General features: G+C 48.4%; 1 protein-coding gene across 5 annotated transcripts in view; it reads left to right on the top strand.

The window, feature by feature from the left end:
- The window catches only part of PTCH1 (patched 1), a 72181-nt gene that overhangs the window by 5857 nt on the left and 47650 nt on the right, over window positions 1-18674 (top strand). For 2 of the 5 annotated variants that reach the window (XM_086685165.1, XM_086685164.1), the window contains exons 1-2: window positions 2267-2596; window positions 4263-4455. In XM_086685165.1, the coding sequence (XP_086541291.1) occupies window positions 2399-2596; window positions 4263-4455 (391 nt within the window). In that variant the 5' untranslated portion in view covers window positions 2267-2398. Of the gene's footprint in view, window positions 1-2266; window positions 2597-3324; window positions 3577-4262; window positions 4456-4983; window positions 5095-18674 lie in introns of those variants that run through there. The other 3 variants (XM_086685169.1, XM_086685166.1, XM_086685168.1) reach the window with 3 other exon arrangements.

The raw sequence follows: 18674 nt of genomic DNA, 5'->3' as shown, positions 1-18674 counted from the left end.
CACACTGCTCCAATTCACTGCTGCGGTCGGCTTCTAGCTGCCGCGGGGTCCCCCTCTGCAGTTCAACCACGTTTTTAAAAAAGAAAAATACTAAAAGGAAGCAGAATCGAATTTGCGGGGTCTGGTCCCTATCTCAGGGAGGAATTTAATAACTTGCAAACTTAAGAAAAGCAAATTACACTCTTCAAAAATTCTATTTTTCAATAAAAAGCGGAACTGTGTAGATAGTTTAATTTGTCCATGGCCCCAGGATCTACTTCAGAGGGTCGCGTGTTTTCCTCCCCAACGGGAAGCGAATCCCCGGGATGTCTCGGTGACACTGGCCGCAGTGTCCTGACAAGTCCTCGCAATCAGCGCACAATTTGTTTCGAATGAATCCAACATCAAAGCCTTTATTCTCCCCAACGTCACGCTATTATTAAATATAACAGGATGCGTACCAATTTTTGAAAAAAATAATAAAACTTTAAAAACAGACTTTAAGTAAACAAAGGCACATGAGTAATAAAAGGGGGGCGTCCAAACGAACCCCAAATAGTCATGAAAACTTTTTTCTCTTAAGGAAACAGTTCCGTTGCTCCGGATTGTTAAAAAGATTCTGTTGTTTCTCTTTTGCATATGTCATATTAAAGATTCAAATAAAAACGCCTCTGCCTCCACAAGACTACTTCGGTGTCTGGATTCCACGTTTTTAAAACACTGACTCCTTCAAACGGCGACTGTGCTGCCGTGGGTTTTGGTGTGGGGTGGGGGGGAGGATTTTAAGAAAGGGTGGCTTTCCCCAACGTCCTTACTTTCCTCTTTAACTTTCCATTTTGTTTATCTTAATGCGAGGCGTTGTTCCCTGCGAGAGCCTAAGTCTTCTCTTTAGTTAGAAAAGAAAAGAGAGGAGAAAAAAAAAAAATCTGGCACACACTGGCGCACTATCCACCACCCTGTCATTATTGGTGCAGGCCTGGGAATTCAAGCCGGACCTCCCAGTATTTGCTGCAGCTTGAGGCCAAGGTGCCTCTGAAAGGGTTTTCTTTGAGGAATTTCAGAAATTGTTTAAGCGCTTAAAAAAATATTACATTTCCCCCCGTGTCTATCGCGAGGCAAATGCTCGTGGATGTGTGTGTGTGAGAGAGTGTGTGTGCGCGCGCAAAAGGCGTCTTACAAAAAGAGGACACTGTTGAAAAGAAAAGAAATAAGAAAGAAAAGGGAGGGGGGAGCATTCCTTAATGGAAGTATTGCATGCGAGAAGGTTGGCGCTCTCGGAGGCTCCCCCCGAAGCCGGGGATGCACACACTGGGGTTGCCTACCTGGGTGGTCTCTCTACTTTGGTGAGCTGTTGCTAAGCAGCTAATAATAGTCATGTTTGCTGAGTAATTTCTGCCCTCCGCGAGCCAATCGCGTCGCAGAAACCCAAGCCATCTGACAGCCCCGGGGGCGGGAGCTCCAGCCTTTTTCTCTTTCGCTCGGTCTCTCCCCCTCCACCCCCTCCCCTCCTCCTCCTCTTTCTCCAAATGGAGAGAGTTCTTTTTTTTCTTCTTCCATCTCATCTATTGAATCAAGGAGCTGCTGCGGCCGCTGCCCGCTGCACACACACAGAGCGGAGTCCCCAGGTCCCGGGAGCGAGAGAGGCGCGCTGCACTGGGGCAGAATGGTCCAGCGGGTCGGCGAGGAGCACAAGAAAGCAGAGTCCGGGACCGAACAGCCACCGCGAACCCAGCAGCCAGAGCCCGAGCAGCCCGAGCAGCAGCTTCAGGAGCCGCCACCGCCAGCAGCAGCCGCCGCGGGAGCAGCGGCGACGGCGGCTGCCCCGGCCCGGCAGCGCTGAGACCCGCCGGGCACCTACGGACCCTGCGGCAGTGGCTCTGCGCTTACCCTCCGCGGCCGCTCGGGCGACCCGGGAGGCGCCGAGGGAGACTGCGAGGCCGGCGGGAGCGGCGGGGATTTGCTGGCGCTTTCTGCAGTGAAGGGGTCGCGGCGCGGGGCGGGGGGCGGGTAGGGGGAGTTGGGGACCGCGAGGAGCTCCGCGCGAGCGCCCGAAGGACAGGCTGGCTCCGCGCGCCGGCTCTCGCCTTCCCGAGAACTGGATGTGGGCAGCGGCGGCCGCAGGGACCTCGGGACCCCCGCGCAATGTGGCAATGGATGGCGCAGGGTCTGACTCCCCGGCAGCGGCTGCGGCCGCAGCGGCAGCAGCGCCCGCCGTGTGAGCAGCAGCGGCAACAGCAGCAGCAGCAGCAGCAGGTCTGTCAACCCCAGCCCGAACAGCCGGCGGCCAGCAGCGTCCTCGCCAGCCGAGCGCCCGGGCGCGCCGGGAGCCCGCAGCGGCGGCGGCAGCAGCGCGCCGGGCCGCCCGGGAAGCCTCGGTTCCCGCGGCGGCGGCGGCGGCGGCGGCGGCGGCGGCGGCAACATGGCCTCGGCTGGTAACGCCGCGGAGCCCCAGGACCGCGGCGGCGGCGGCAGCTGCAGCGGGGCCCCGGGCCGGCCGGCCGGCGGCGGGAGGCGCAGACGGACCGGGGGGCTGCGCCGCAACGCCGCGCTGGACCGGGACTATCTGCACCGGCCCAGCTACTGCGACGCCGCCTTCGCTCTGGAGCAGATTTCCAAGGTGCATTTCAGACTCTCTCCTCTCCTCCCACTCTTTCTTCCCTCCTCTTCCTCTTTGGGATCGCCCCCGACACACACACACACACACACACACACACACACACACACACACACGCACACACACACACACACACACCTCTCCAGGAAAAGAAGCAGACAAGTGGGGATTGAAAAATTCAAACCCTCCCTCCGGTCCTAGGAGGAAAGGGCTGTCTGAGGTCCGCAGGGGGTGGAGGGCGTGTGTGTGTGTGTGTGTGTGTGTGTGTGTGTGTGTGTGTACACGCGCCCTCCCCGGCAAGCCTTTTCCGGAGCACTGGAAAGCGGTCCACAGAGGACCACCTCGAGGGCGGCCTCAGCGCGGCACAGCCCAGTGCCCCCAGCCCCGTAGCCCCCTGCTCCCGCGCCCCTGCCCCTATTTGCAACCTAAACCCCTGTAATGCTGCCACATTTCTTAACATCTTGGAGGGGGAGGCGGAGTGGAGAGAGGCGGAGAGAGGAAGGGGGGGGAGGGAGCCGAAATAAAGGTGGTTTCCTCTTTTGGCAACCGGTTTTGCTTTTGTTGAACATGAGATCTCTACCCCCTTAAAAATTATCCTTGGAAGAGGGCATCTCCCCTCTTCCTTTTTAGTTTTTGAGCCACCTCTTCTCAGAGCCTGAGGGGAAAGGGAAAGTTGTAAACAAATTGCCACCTTAAATCCGCGGTACTTGTCTGCCAAGCGGCCGGGTTCATTGTGTTTACGAGGCTCGCTGAAATGTGTGGAATCCAGGGAAGGCGAGCACCCAGACGGGGGCCCGCCGGGGCAGCGGCCAGCGCCGGGGAAACGCCGCCGCCGGGAGCAGCCAGCGCCCAGCCAGGACCCCCGCCTGCGCCGGCCTGGGCCCTTACCCTGTGCACTTGGCTACTTTTTACGTTTAACCAGATGGGAAGGGAGAGGAGGGAAAGATCCATGTGGCTGCCCTCTTCCGATCACAAATGTTGTCGTAAGTTGCAGATGGCTGCCCCACTTCCTAATTCAGCTCACACAGCGTCTCCCAACGCTATGGAAATGCGTCGCGAGTGAGCTCCGGCGGCCGCGCTCACCACGTGGATCCCCACTTACTACCACGCGGGGCGGGGGTCAGGCTCGGGGAGCCCGCAATATATTGTTCCCAGAGCGCGCTCGTCCCCCAGCCCCCATCCCTGCCGGGGCACCCCGAGAGGGGTAAAAGATGGGGCTTGACTTGCGGGGAAGGGACCCTTGGTTTGCTGGTTCTTAAATGGTGGGCTCCATCGCAGACATTGAGCAGCCCCTCCCTTCCCGGCTCCGGGGTGAATATTGCCTGTGATGAGTGATTTCTCTCCTCTCTGCCTCGGCTTCCCTTCCCCCTGTTCTTACAGCCCTTCTCCCCAACGCCCCCAAGACACCTTCGGGGATGTTGCGCGGGTCGAGCGGGGGGTTGCCCCTGCTGTCGCCAAGGTGCAGCTCCCACGCTGCAGCCCCACTTTGATTTATGTCCAGGCGCCCCCCACGCCGCTCGCCTTACCCGGGGCCAGCCTGGGTTCCAGTCCCGAGGGCACCCCCCACCCACGGATGTCGCGGGATCCGCGGGCGGGTGCGCGCAAGCGGGCGTGGGCGCGCGGGCCGCGACTCCCCGGCGCTCACTCCTCCCTTCTGCTTCATCCTCAGGGGAAAGCTACTGGCCGGAAAGCGCCGCTGTGGCTGAGAGCGAAGTTTCAGAGACTCTTGTTTAAACTGGGTTGTTACATTCAAAAAAACTGCGGCAAGTTCTTGGTTGTGGGCCTCCTCATATTTGGGGCCTTCGCTGTGGGATTAAAGGCAGCTAATCTCGAGACCAACGTGGAAGAGCTGTGGGTGGAAGGTAAGAGACCTAGCGCCCGCCGCAGCGCCCTCTCGTCCCCCAGCCCAGGCCCCCTTCCCGTCCTCCTTCCAACTGATAAAGATATTTGCCAGCGTACACCTAGAGCCTTTCTGTGGCGAGCGAGAACCCCCTGCCCGCACCAGGGGGAATTGTTTATTGTTTGGGCGCCTGGCTGGGAGCCAGGCCCGCCCGACAAAGGCCGCGCTGTAATCTACTCGGGACGCTGCGCTTTGCTAGGTGTTGTGGGAGAGAGTGGCGAGGGCGGGCCGGCGGGGGCGCCAGGCCCCTCCGCGGGACGGACCACTCCGCGCGGCCGGGGACCCCTGGGGCCTGCCGCCGCCGCTGCTCGCCTCCGCCGCGCCGGAGACGCGGTCGGAGGAAGGCCTCTCGGCTCCTGGCTCTCTTCCTCGGCGTCCTTCCCTCCCCCACCCCCACCCACCACGTCCAAAGAGAATGAAGGGGGGGGCAGAGAGAGGCCACCCCTCCGGCTGGAGGGAGTGCGCGCGCCCCCGGCGGCCGTGGCCGCCGCGCCGCGGAGGGCGGGGGGCGGGCGCAGCGCGGGCCTGCGGAGGCGGCGGCGTGTGTGGTCCTGTTTTTGGACAGCTTTCAACTCTGGGGGAAAAAAACATTTGTCTCAAGGTACAAAAAAAAAAAAGTGGGGGTGGGGAGGAAAGGAGTTGAAAAAAAAACAGTAAAGCATAGACTGGAACGCATGTTTGCAAAGTAGATTAATGTTTCCTGGCGAGTGGGGGCTTTTTAAATGGTATGATTTGGGGGCAAGGCTGCGTTTTGCAGGCTGAAAGAAATGAGTTTTAAGAACGCGGGTTTGGAGGGCGGGGCCACGCGGGAGCTCTCCAAGGCTTTCTGCCAGTGTTTTATACACATTCCTCAATTTGGGGGTTCTCAAAGTGTTTTTTTTTAAGCAGTTGTAAATTTAAAATAGATCTTCCCCCCCCCCGAAACATTTTACATTCTTTTGGTCGCACGGCTTTTTTGTTTCGGGTGGGGGGGGGATGTTATTGGTGGTGGTTTTTTAATTATTTTCTGGAAAGTAACAGATTTGCTATTGGAAACATTTAACCCCTAAACACTGCCTTGGATATCTCTGACAATAGGATGGGAAGGAACGATTGAGGTAATTATGCAGATTTTTCAAAACAATATCTTGAGCATTCCTAGGGAAAGCTACCTAACCCAAAATTTGGAAGCCTAAGAGTTATATGTGTAATTACGTGAATGATTCCTTTTAGGATGCTGAGAACTAACCTTGGAGAATATTTTGTTAACTATGCCTTGTTTATGAAGATTCAGCTCTCTGTGTTGCAAGCATATGGTGGAGTCTTTAATTGAGAAGTGACAATTAAAATAATAGTCCAAATAATTAAGGAAGGAAAACATTCTTGCTTTAAGTAGCTTGATAATTAATACAAAAGTATTCTTTGGATTGAATCCATGGGGTAATTTACCTCAGTTGAGCACTTCAGCATCATTGGTAGATAAAAGAAGGGTTTTATTGAACACCTATGATATCTTAACACCAAGCTTACTGAGCACCAATAATGTCCCCAGCACGTGTTAGGTACTGTAAGGGTCACTGAAGTCTGTGAGACACTCTCTGTGCACAAATCCACTCACTTACAAAATACTAGAGTTGAATGGGCTTGCAGTAAATTTGAGCTCACGGTTGAAGTGGGCCATGAAAGTCAAATGGGGAAAAAAAGCTTCTGCAGAAGTGAGGCAAATTAGGGTGACCTGGAGAGAGAGAGGAGAGAGGGAGTTCTGCACAAGAGCTCAGAAAGGGGGTCAAGCAAAGCCCAAGTGAGTGGAGGCCCCTAGTGTAGTGGGAATAGGGTGCCATGGCTCATGTGTGCCCTGGAGCGCAGGGCTGTAGTTCAGAAATGATGTGATTGGCTAGGCTGTGGGGAGCTGGACGAAACAAGGGATGAGCAGAGGGGCCTCCCGGCTCTGTCCATATGTTCACACTGCACCACTAAGACCAATGAATTTGCTAAGTATCAGTGATGATGACAAAAGATAATTTTTTGCTGTTTTGAGCAAGACTTTTAGGTAGACCTTTAATACATGTAAAGAGAAGTGATGCTATTTATTTTCTTAACATTGTATATTTCTGGAAGCAACTGTGTTTCTGCATTACACACTTCATTTCAAGTCCTGAAAGAAGGAGGAACATGATTAGGGGCAGTCTCTCTGAGCTGCCGCTTAGTGAGAGAGTATTAAGGCGTGATACCTCAGACACTCATGACTCAGTTTGCCAACTTTGGGCCTCTGAGTTTTGGTATTTTCAGCGTGGCTCACAAGTTCTTTAAGCAAATGTTATTTTACTTAATGCTATCACTTGTTGAGCAACTGCCATTACTGTTTATTATCTATTATCACATGCCTTACAACTCAATAAAGTAGCCATCTATTATATTTATTTTTATAACATGATAGTGTATGTGGTATTTCTGCATGTAATAGCTGAATTCTTGTTCCATTTTACAATGGCAAAATGTCCACTTTGCCTACTAATGATTTAAGTCAACTTGGCCTCTTGATTTCTTGATTTGTCATCACTCATTCATTCATTCATTCATTCATTGGGCATTAGATTCTTCCCGGTAGAAGAAGCAATAGTTTCATAAATGCGAGTACACCCTACCAGGGATCCCATGAGGCCACCATACCATCTTATAATTTTAACATAAATTCAAAGAAGAGGTAACAGTGAGGAGGTCTTGTTTATGATGTAGTGAGCTTGGTGTTCATATCAGCAATAAATAGTGTAAGCATTTGTTTTCAGGAGTTGGAATTTCCTGCTGTCCTACACTGTAGCAGATTAAAATGAGCAGCAACTCAGAATTTAGGTTAATTTGTACTTTAATCTCTTTGATAAATTCTTCATCACTATCAGCACAAGAAGTCTGTTAGATGGTTGTTTTCTTAATGGAGACTGTAAATGTTCTGAACATAAACATGGGTGCTTACTACTCTAAATAAACCAAATGAATAGAGATTGCGTATTTCCCTAGTTAAAAAGCAACAGACTGAGAAAGCATAAGAGATTTTAAGGGGAGGGGAATGCTGAGGGACAGCTTGGAAAAATGCTATTTCCCTTGTGATATTTAAAAATATGACCTACCACACACACTACATAGATAAATATACAAAGGCAACTAGAGATACATATATCTACATACCTACACACGAATACATATTATATACCAGGTGATTCCTGCACAATATGTGGGGTTAGGTGCGCCAACCCCTCCACAATTAAAAATCCGTGTATAACTTTGACTCTTCAAAAACTTAACTACTAACAGCCTGTGTTGACTGGAAGCCTTACTAATAACATAAATAGTCAATCAACACATATTTTGAATGTTACACACATCATTTGCTGTATTCTTACAATAAAATAAGTTAGAGAAAAGAAAATGTTATTACAAAAATCAAGAGGAAGAAAATATATAGATATGGTAGAGTATTTATATCCCGAAAAAATCTGCATATAAGTAGACCTGCACAGTTCAAACCTGTGTTGTTCATATATCTCCACTTATATTTGTATTTGTGTGTACACATAGACTTACTACATCTATCTTTGTATCTGCCAAGATAATTGTTATCTTTTTAATATTGTCGGCAAATGAAAGGGATCCACTTATAGGCTACTTCACTGATTTGACTTTCATGCTTTTAACATGCTGGGGAAATGTGGCTTTATAAGGACAGTTTGAATACATTGGCCACAATGTGCAGACCAATATAAGCTAGATAAGTAAGATTCTGTCCTATTTTTATCTCATTGGTGATAAGAATTTTTTGATTCTCTTGTTAAAATGTTCGTACAACGATTGCTGTCATCATTGTAACAGCAACCAGTTTCTTTTAAGAAACTCAACATACATTAGATGTTAGCTTAGGTCTCAGGGTTAGAGTATTTGCAAGTCAGAAATACCAAATTTAGCTCACTTGTGAATAGAGTCATGAGGTTTAGTAAAAGAATATGTGGAATGATGTTGTGGACATCTGCTGTTACTGAAGCACATGCCAGTGGTGGCAAGGTCCGGGAGAGACTAATTGTTATTTAAAAATAAAAATATTCGGGGCACCTGGGTGGCTCAGACAGTTGAGAGTCTAACTTTGGCTCAGGTCATGATCTCACCGCTTGTGAGTTTGAGCCCTGCATTGGACTCTGTGCTGACAGCTCAGAGCCTGGAGCCTGCCTCAGATTTTGTGTCTCCGTCTCTCTGTCGCTCCTCTCCTCCCCCGCAAATAAACAAACATTTAAAAAAAATTTTTTAGGGGTGCCTGGGTGGCTCAGTCGGTTGAGTGCCCAACTTCGGCTCAGGTCATGATCTCACAGTCTGTGAGTTCGAGCTCCGAATCAGGCTTTGTGCTGACAACTCAGAGCCTGGAGCCTGTTTCGGATTCTGTGTCTCCCTCTCTCTCTGCCTCTCCCCCGCACATGCTCTGTCTCTCTCTGTCAATATTTATTTTTAAAAAATTTTTTTTAACTTTTTAAATAAATAAAAATATTCAGCACATGTTCTCCATGGCTGCTCTGTGCCACGCATTGCATGAGGCTCCAGAGAGATGTTAGTGAAAGGCCACAGCCCCTGCCCTCAGGACCTCCACCCAGCAGGCACATAGACCACTGGCACTAGGACAGGGGTCTGAGCCAGGCACAGGGGCTGGAGAGGTGGGGGTGCTGCTGGGGCATTCCAGAACAGAGGAACAGCTCCTGCAAAGGCTCAGAGGCTGGGGGTGTGGCCTCCAGGAGAACTCCCAAGTGCTTGACTCCAGTTGGGACATCCTGTCTGAGGCGGGGAGCCTTGGGGCCTGGAAGGCCCAGCTGCATGGCAGAATGGTTTCTGCTGTGTGCAGGGCATTCGGCTGAGGGGCTACCAGCTCTTCCTTTTAGTCATTCTTTGCCTGTCTCATTATCTGTACTAGCATATTTGGCCTCTAGTGCCCTCCCCGGGACTGGAGTGCTTCAGCTGGATTTCTCTCTGGGCACAGAAGGGAAATACTTTATTTTTATTTTTTTTTTTTTAATTTTTTTTTTTCAACGTTTATTTATTTTTGGGACAGAGAGAGACAGAGCATGAACGGGGGAGGGGCAGAGAGAGAGGGAGACACAGAATCGGAAACAGGCTCCAGGCTCTGAGCCATCAGCCCAGAGCCTGACGCGGGGCTCGAACCCACGGACCGCGAGATCGTGACCTGGCTGAAGTCGGACGCTTAACCGACTGCGCCACCCAGGTGCCCCTACTTTATTTTTAATCTTGCCCATTTCTCTGTTGGCTTTTCCTTTTTTGCTTAGCACCCATATCTTCCTGTCTCCCTTAATAGCTACTACCCCCCACTCCAACCCTCTCTCAGATGCAAGTTTGTTGTCACAACTCTCCAGTGGCAGAACATTCATTTATCTCTTTGAGATTTGTTTTTCCCCTCAAGCTTTGCCCAGCCCCTGGCGTCCTTTACTGCAAAGGGTTATAACAGCCTTGAAATGAATCCATATTGTGTTGTGTTTGGTTATTAACATCAAAGGAAGAAGGCACAAGTTGTGACTCTGATTTTTTTTTTGTTGTTGTTAAGGAAAATTTAAAAGATGTTCTTAATGCCTGCTTGATGCTTCTAAGTGCTCTCAAGTTTGTTTCTTGCTGGTATGATGGTTTCATTGTTCTTGGCTTGAACTCAGGCAGTTGTAGGAGATAAATGAGCTTCACCATCCTTTCTTTAAGTTTAGAGCAAGTTTTCTCTTGACATTTTTCTGGATAATTCTGTGTTATGGGGGCTGCCCTAAGCACCCCAGGATGTTTAGCAGCATCTCTGAACTCTACCCACTAGATGCCAGTAGCAGCCTCCCAGTTGTGACAACCAAAGATGTTTCCAGTCATTGCTAAATGTGGCGTGGGGGGGGGGGGGGGAGCTGCACAAAATCACCCCAATTGAGAAGCACTGGTTTAGATAATAGATTCCAATTGGAAGACTCATGCTGTGCAAATGGAGGGCTTTTATTATGATGACATTGTGGCTGCAAATACATTGCCTTACATGCAAAGGAATTTTTTTTTCTTTAAGATAATGTCCCCTCCCCATCTCCATATTTACTGATCTAGGTAACTAATTTTTTATGCTAATAATTTAAGTTTTTTGTTTTTCTTAGAATTACATTAAATATCAAATAAAATGCATGACAAGTTGACAGAGGGAGGGAGGCGGGGAAGACACTGTATGGGTGGGGGCCAGCTATGCAAGGAAGAGAAAGCTTTATATTAGAATAGATTTTCTTCAGGTAACTTAATTTTGAAGACAGACCTTGTTGCATTTCAAGAAGCGTAGGATGAAGGTTTTATTTAGCATGAAGGTGACTTTGTAAAAAGCAGGAAAAGACACCACTAAACTTAGTTCAAATTGAAATAAGAGCTCCTTTTGGAAGCCCGCTCAGTACATTAGCTCTTCGGTGGTCTAGCTCTCCTCCAGATGTTCCTATGACAAACCGCTTTTCCCCGGGTGCCCTTTTGCAGCAGAACCAAAGGGATGGTGAGGGGCTGAGACCTTGAGCCCATATGGGCAATATGAGCTCTGATTTTACTGCCAGTTTCTGCTCTGCAGGGCTGTCAGTTTGGGTGCATTTCACAAGGAACAAGGGACACAAGACCTAATGAAATGCAGCATATTCTCCTTGGTCCCCTAAGCACTTTGAAAAATTAAGAATATGTTTATTAGCTAGGTATTGATTAGATTGCAATAGCAGGCGCACACATACAGGTGTAAGGAATTGTGGTTTTTCTTTTACATCAGGAGAAAAATAGCTGAAAAATTTACATCCAACAATAATTGCTTTAAAATACCAAATAGCCTCAGGTGCCTTCTCCCCAGGGCAACTGACTCTGGGAATCTTCCGTGTCTCTTTACTGCCTGCCACTCTTGACCCTGCCAAGGAGTGTAGAAGCCAGGTTGGGCAATGGGGTGTTTCAGATCCACGGACCGCCGCTTGGAGGCTCCAGAAGATGACAGCTTCCAGATGTACGAACCGCCGGATCCGTTTGTTTGGATTATGCACCACAGCTGATGGCGAGATTAACGCTGGCTGGACAAGCTATGGGAGATTTGTCTGGTTTCCACAATGCTGTGTTTATATTTCATTGGGATTTCTCCTTCAAAGCTGACCTCCCCATGACCCCCAGAGCTCTGTCCACTCAGGCCAAGCTGTAACTTGTCTGCCCTTCTTCTCATGTTGGGGGGTCACAATTGTGCAGCGGAAGGGGCTGCTTTCATGGTTTACCACCCCCCACCCAGCTCCATGCCAGCTGTTCACCCAGATTTAGCCCCAGAAAAGTACTCTTATTTTATGAGGGTGGGAGGTGGGGAGGTGGAGGGGGGTTTGATTTTAAAAGTCTTTTTGGCTTTTAAAACAAATATGGAAATGTTTTTAAAATACTTAAAAAAATTTTTAAATGTTTTATTTATTTTTGAGAGAGAGAGAGAGAGAGAGAGAGAGAGACCAAGTGCAAGTGGGGGAGGGGCAGAGAGAGGGAGGGAGACAATCCTTAGCGGTCTCCAAGCTGTCAGCAAAGAGCCTGACATGGGGCTCGAACTCACAAACTGTGACATCATGACCTGAGCTGAAGTTGGCCGCTTAACTGACTGAGCCACCCAGGTGCCCCTAAACTTACTTTAAAGGACACCATATCTAATAGGGGCCGTTTTGCAGAAGTATAATATTTGACTCAGCACTAGTGTGATACTATGTTGAAAAAAAGACATCCCTAAATAATCGCCATGCCTGTGTGACTCTGTTATTATAACACTATTTCCTTTGCCCCTCACTGGCTCCCAGAACCTCTTCTCCCAACCCCCCTTTGCTCCCTCCCTCCCTTCTTTCCCCCCACAGACTCCTAAACTGCCCTAATCATTTCTTCCCAGTAGATCTCTGGAGTTACTAGTGTGAAATCTGAAATGGTAGTAAATCTGGTTAATCACAAACTGACAGGAGGGAATTAGAACATGTATTATTTCAAACCAGCTGTGGGAGATACCAAATCCCAAGCTGCCATTTGCATCCTTGAGGTTCTTGTCTTGGTAACGGGTGGTACCCGGACCTCACTCTCTGATTGGGTCTTGTCAGCAGAAGATGTACTTCCCCTGTTGAAGAGTCATGGCATCCTATGGACTTTTGAAGTGCCTTAGAATTCATTGACAAATGGAGTGTTAAATAAGTCTTGGTCCCATGTGTTTAATGTGTTGTATGGAGTATGAAGAATTGGGCCCCTTAGCATTTCTTGAGATGGTAAGTGAAATGTAAGCCAATACATTCCAACCCAGGCACCATACTTCAGGCTTTGCATGGATGGAACTCTCACCAAAGGCAAAAGGAACATGGTGCTTGGGCATAGATGGAAGAGGACAGATTTCCTTATCCAAACTTTGGCCGACTCTGCAGCATTAGATGGTCCATCCCACATGAGAGGTCCCAGAGAGCAGAGGGTTTTGCTCATGAAGGCACTTCCAGCAGTTCATACGGAGAAAGCTCCCTGGGATTTTCTTAGTGGGAAGCTTCCCTGACTACACAGGTACCATCAGGGTCATCAGGATATAAGCACTTTTATTACTTGTTCTTTGCTTTAGAACTTTGAGTTTGGGCCCTTCATCATAAGACCTATTTATTACATTTGTTTCTCTTAAACTGGATTTAGGATTGTGTTTTTCTTTAAATGGCAGTTTGTTTCCCTACATGTATGCATCTTTAGGTTTGACACAAATAATTTCATCTTCCAAAACAGTAGAATGCTGCATTGGGAAACTGCTTGACTGTCATAGAGATTTTTAGGAAAGATGCATCCTGTCCACAACCTTTCAAGACTCTGACTATTTTGTTGTATTTGGGTTCAGAGCATAGCTGGAAAAACAGCTGTCATGTGTTAGGGAAACTGTGTCGTTTGTGGGCAGTCAGGCACCTGCTTATGAGTGACAAGTTAGTTGCTGGGGAGATTTATAATGTGGATGTAGGGCCCTATTTCTAGAAACCCAGTTGTGAGTTGACCCAGATAGTCCACACTGCATGTGGGTCCCAGAACACCACTGGCTATGAAGGTGAGGCTAGTGAGAAGCAAGTCTCCATACCACAGCACAAGCTTGATTTATTCTCGTTAGGATAAATGAAAAGAAGCAGTAGGTTTCCCCAATTTATCAGCCAACATAGTTTTCAGTTATTGATGAAACACGTACAAAAGCAAGCAAAAGGAACTGGAAGTAGGCTTTGTTAAGTCAGTGTGCATGATTTTTTTCCCCTTAAATCATTGCTTAAGGGCTTCTGGCCCCTAGCTCAGGAATCCTGCCCAAAAATGCCAGATGTATTACACAGTCAAGTACTGCAATGTAAACAGTGCTCTGTGCCATGAGGCAGGGTGGTCCATCTCCTATTAAAGAAGAGCGAGAGATTGAGAGGGAAAGAGAGGTAAGCCCTCTGCAGTGGCACAGTTGTGGTCGTGTTGTTTGTGTTTTTGGCTGCAGAGTCAAGATTTGGAAGTACAAAAACCTAGATGAATTAATACTTTTTACTGGCAAAGAAAAGCAGCTTGAATTGGGATGCCAAAGAGAGCACGATGTGGCTTGGATAATGTTGCTTCATTGGGTCAGATAAGTTTATAAAATGTTGAACCGAATGGGGAGGGGCTGATAGGAACAAAGCTGTTGTTTTCATAGCAGCATCTGTGAGCATCACCCTTTTCATCTGCTGTGAGCTCAATTGAAAGGTGAGTGAAGTAAGGCAGGGAGAGACCAGCTTCTTTCACCCCCCTCTCCCGTGTATAAGAAAGCCTCCTGGCTTGGTGCACCTTCTGTGTGTAAACCTAAGAGGTATCATCACAAAGCTTCTCTGGTGTTTTGTAGCACTGGGGGGGGGGGGGGGGGGGGGAGGGGTAGCCCAAGATCTATGTTGCAGAATAAATGGCCTTCCAGTTTGCTCCCAGTTCCTAGATTTCAGTAAAGCAGCTACTAATGATGTTCGTTTGGAGGTAAGAAAGTAACTGGACGCTTTGAGCCACCCCTCCAAGTAGAACTCGTTTTACAGTGCTTCGGGCAACCCAAGGAAATTGGAACGCCTAGGCATTAGCTGTACATCCAAATAATCTAACACTAAGCAGTCCTTAGACTCCCTAACTTTAGGATGTTTAAACATTAATATGAAGGTATTTTGGGAGTTAGGAGGAAATGGGGTTTCAGTTTGAATTTGGGGAGTTGTTAAAACAACTTGCAACCTGCGATAATATTATCCTGATTTTAGAAATCCATTCTGTAGAGTGATCTGAGAAAATTGCTTTTAGAAACAGGGATGGGAAATAGGCGTTTTGAGATTCAGGAAAATGTAGGCTTCTTGACTCTGGCTCTCCCCCCACCTCCCTCCAGCACTTTTTTTTTCTGTTTTGAACTCTCCCATCTCCCCACCCCCATTCCCTGATTTCCTTTGCTCCTTTAGTGGGGAAACCAGGAAATTTCACAAAATAGACATAAATATCACACAATGTCTTTTGAAATAAAAGCATTCTAAGAGAATAACAAAAGAATTTTCCCTAGCTGCCTAAGAAATTATTTCTTCTCTTACCTGACTTTTCTCCATGAGGTTCATACATTGTTGCACTAAGTTTAAAAATGATAAATATGATGCCATCATTTTAGGCTACACATGATCCAGAAAAAAAAATTGCACGTTTAATATGTTGCTTAATTGCAAACAAAGCTTGCAATTTGAGAGAATTGGGATTAGGGCTAAATATCTATTAACTGCTCTTTCTAGAGATTTGGGGAATAGGATGACCCTTTTTTTTTCTTTTTTTTTTTTTTTTAAATAGGCTACAGTTTCACATGGCTCCCAAAAGAAATCTCTCTCCCTTTTTGTTTCCCACACCAATTGATTTATCATTTTGCTTGCAAGCAGATCCAGAATGTTAGGGCAAGAACACACTCACTTTTTTCTCGTAACTTTTTTGTTGCGGACCGAAACCAGTTGACTTGAATAAATTTTTCTGAGGCCTGAATGTAGCCAGCAACGTGGAAAAATCTTGCCATTCAGGGCCGTCTGAATGTACATTTCAGCCACACAGTAAGCTGCATTGGTAGGCACTGGACTGCTAAATACAACCATTTTTCGCAGCAGCGAGTTAGACAGGTGATTAGCATAATTAGCACCGAGCAGCTATACATATGGTAATGCTGAGTGTGTAAATGCCAGCTGCGGTGTAAAATTTATGTCAGGGGTCGGCAGGGCTGTGCGAAAGTATTGTGTTCCAGCTGCAGGTCAGGGCCGCCAAAGCTTACCTCCTTTTCTCTTGTTGGTGAATACGCCAAACAGAAGAGAAAGACAGAAATATAACAGATACGGCTTTGATGGAACAGCCCAGTTCTGTGCAAGAAGGACTGTTCTATAAAACACACACATACACACACCCTTGCACACACTTGCAGAAATCCCGTTGCTTTCTCTACAAATCATGTTTACTTCATGCAGGGTGCATGTAAGCGGCAGCCAGGATGCGGGTTTGGGGAGGTACAAGGACCAAGTGATTTTTCTGGGAGGAAAAGTTTCAGTCACTGAATTTTTACAAGGCGTTAAGAGTTGTTCTGTTTCTTTCCATCCTCTTGCTGACCGCCCCCCCCCCCACTCCTGCCCACATTGTTTTCCTTCAAATTAAATGGGAACACCCCTACCTCCCCCACCCCCACCCCATGGGATAGGACTGTAATATAAGGTTCCAACAGCAAGACTCTCTTCCCAAATTGCTTGACTGGTTTTAGCAAAGGACTAGAAGTTCCTTTGTGTTGTTTTTCTGAGGCAGCTCTGCTCACCACTTCACTGCCACTATCAGACCCATGACATCCTTTATAGATAAGAAAAGAATCAGTAGGGCTCTTGCTGGAAAGGAGGACAGTCTTGAATGGTTCACACCCTTGGGAATGCATGATGGGGGAATTTATGGCTGTGACGAGTTCATGCATTTTCTCTGCTGTCCCCTCCCCTTTTTTTCAGTTGGTGGCTATAAGGAGCAGTGGTGGTGACAGAATATAGTTCACACCATGCTGACCTGGTGATGAAACTTCCTCGAGGCACCAGGGGGTCCTTATGCATCAGTCCCTAATCCAGCTAATCCTGATGGCAACAAAATCATGAAAGTGGCCCCCAGGGAGGGTGTGGGAGATAAAGCAGGCCAGCGTGATGTTCCTCAGGGCCCTGGGAGCCTGCCTGTGGAGGTGGGGACTCACATTGTCTTCTCCCCTGTGCGTGCTCAAGTAGGAGGCCGGTGCCAAGAGGCCCAGGCCGGATAATGGCAAGAAGACTGTTGAGAGCAGAGAGGTGATGTCAGCCCCACAGAAGCTGAGAGAAGGGAGCTGGGGTTAATGTTATGCAGCAGCCCGAATGCTGGGGTAGAGAGCCCGCAGCCCGGGCAGGCACTTGGCTTTTGTCGTGGTTGTGTTGTGTTCTGTTTTTATTTTTTGAGTGAAGAATTTAGGAGGCCTTAACTAAGGACTTAAAACTGGATAACAACACTGTCTTTGGTCCCTGGGTTCTGCTTCTTGGTCCAGCTTTGCCTCTGAGCATGCTGCTCTGTGTCGAACCCTCCCAGGCTTGCTCAGCTCCTGCAAAAGGACAGGACTTGAGTTTGCATCTACTTGCTTATAGACTGGAGCACTCAGGTGAATCTTGGTAGTGCCTGGGACAGTTCCCAGTGGGGCAAGCGTGCAGTTAGGGATAGAGCAGATCTCCATCCCGTTCCAGCCTGCCGGAAGCCAGGAACATTCTTGAGTCCACAGGCTGTGGCTTCACTCGGCCTGTCTTTGAGGGGGTGGGGCCGGGGGAGGGGGGGTTGACCGCAGCCCTCATTTGCCACAGCAGCAAGTGACCAAAGAAGAATGGGTCTCCTAACAGATGCAGTGTGATCTTGGGAGTGCTGGCCCTGGAGAGAATACCAGGTGGGGGGAGCTGTGGCAGGCAGTAGGTCCGGTGTGGGCACAGTGCTGGGCTGACCTGATCGTGTCCGACAGGGTGAGTGGGCAGCTCCAGGGAAAGCCATTCAGAGAAGCAGCCTGGGCGGTAACAGATGGTACCACAAACAGCTGGTGTGGGGGCTTGTGGTGGGCACATGCTCAGGCCTGCTACCCCTTCTACCACGTTCCGCCCTCCTCACCACCACCACCCCCCTCAAGCTGTCCCTGGGGAGGTGTGGGGATGTGTCCTGCTCTTGTCTTGTTTTTGTGGTTTTCACTCACTGGGCTCACTTCATGAAGGCAAATTCTCTTTGGGCTATCTGATTCTAGCATTTTCCCATGGCAACACCCAAGGGCACAATCCCACGAGGAGAAAAACAGCCCTGAAGCTTAAGCAGCAGTTGGCTAGTCATGAATAAAAGAGATGGCTGGAAGACTGACTAAAACTCACAGCTCAGGAGTTTTCAGCCAATTGCCCAAATTACGGAATCTTCATTTTTTTCAATTTAGAAAACGAGCTGGTGCTAATAATTTTGCAGTTACACCCTTTGGAGATTTGTAGTTTTTCACCCTCACAATAACTAATCGCAACATTGAAAGAAGGACCTGAAGTAACTAAAGGGGAAGAAAAAAAAATCTCTCTAGAGGCTGTTAGATAATTCATGGGATTAATCAAATGCAAATGCTCCGCTTGCATATACACAGACCCCATTTTCCTAATTGGACTCTGAGTGGGTACTTTTCAGGCTGAAAGGGTCATTTGTTTTGACTGATTGACTTTTTGAGGCTTTGGGGAGAATTAATATCTTATACAGATGACTGCCTGTTCCCAAGGCTCTGTATTGAGGCTGTTCATTCATTTATTCCTCTGACACACTGAGTGTGCGCATGCGCCTGGTGTGCCGAGATAAGTGGGCAGCGGGCAGTGCCTCCCTGAAAGGACTTGGAATTTACTGGGGAAAATACTTCGTTTGGTCCCTCAGATCACCTTTATGTGGATCACAATAAGCTTTTGCTAAAAGTTTTGTGCATGAATGCTGCAGCCGTTTATTAAGCTCTGGGCAAGGGCCATGCTGAAGAATTGTACAAGGTGGGAGAGCATCATGAGGGGAACATCTCTTGTCTACCATGGAATGGAACAGCACTGGCCCAGAGGTATGGACCCCTGGGTGGAATGGTTTCTCACCTGTGCTGGCCCTTCTTCACCTTGGAAAACCATAATG

The sequence above is a fragment of the Puma concolor genome, chromosome D4 (assembly GCF_028749965.1).
Source record: "Puma concolor isolate L17-30 chromosome D4, mPumCon1.1.hap2, whole genome shotgun sequence".
Classification (NCBI taxonomy): domain Eukaryota; kingdom Metazoa; phylum Chordata; class Mammalia; order Carnivora; family Felidae; genus Puma; species Puma concolor.
Note: the sequence above shows the minus strand (reverse complement) of the source record. Positions and strands in the feature narration are given on the sequence as shown.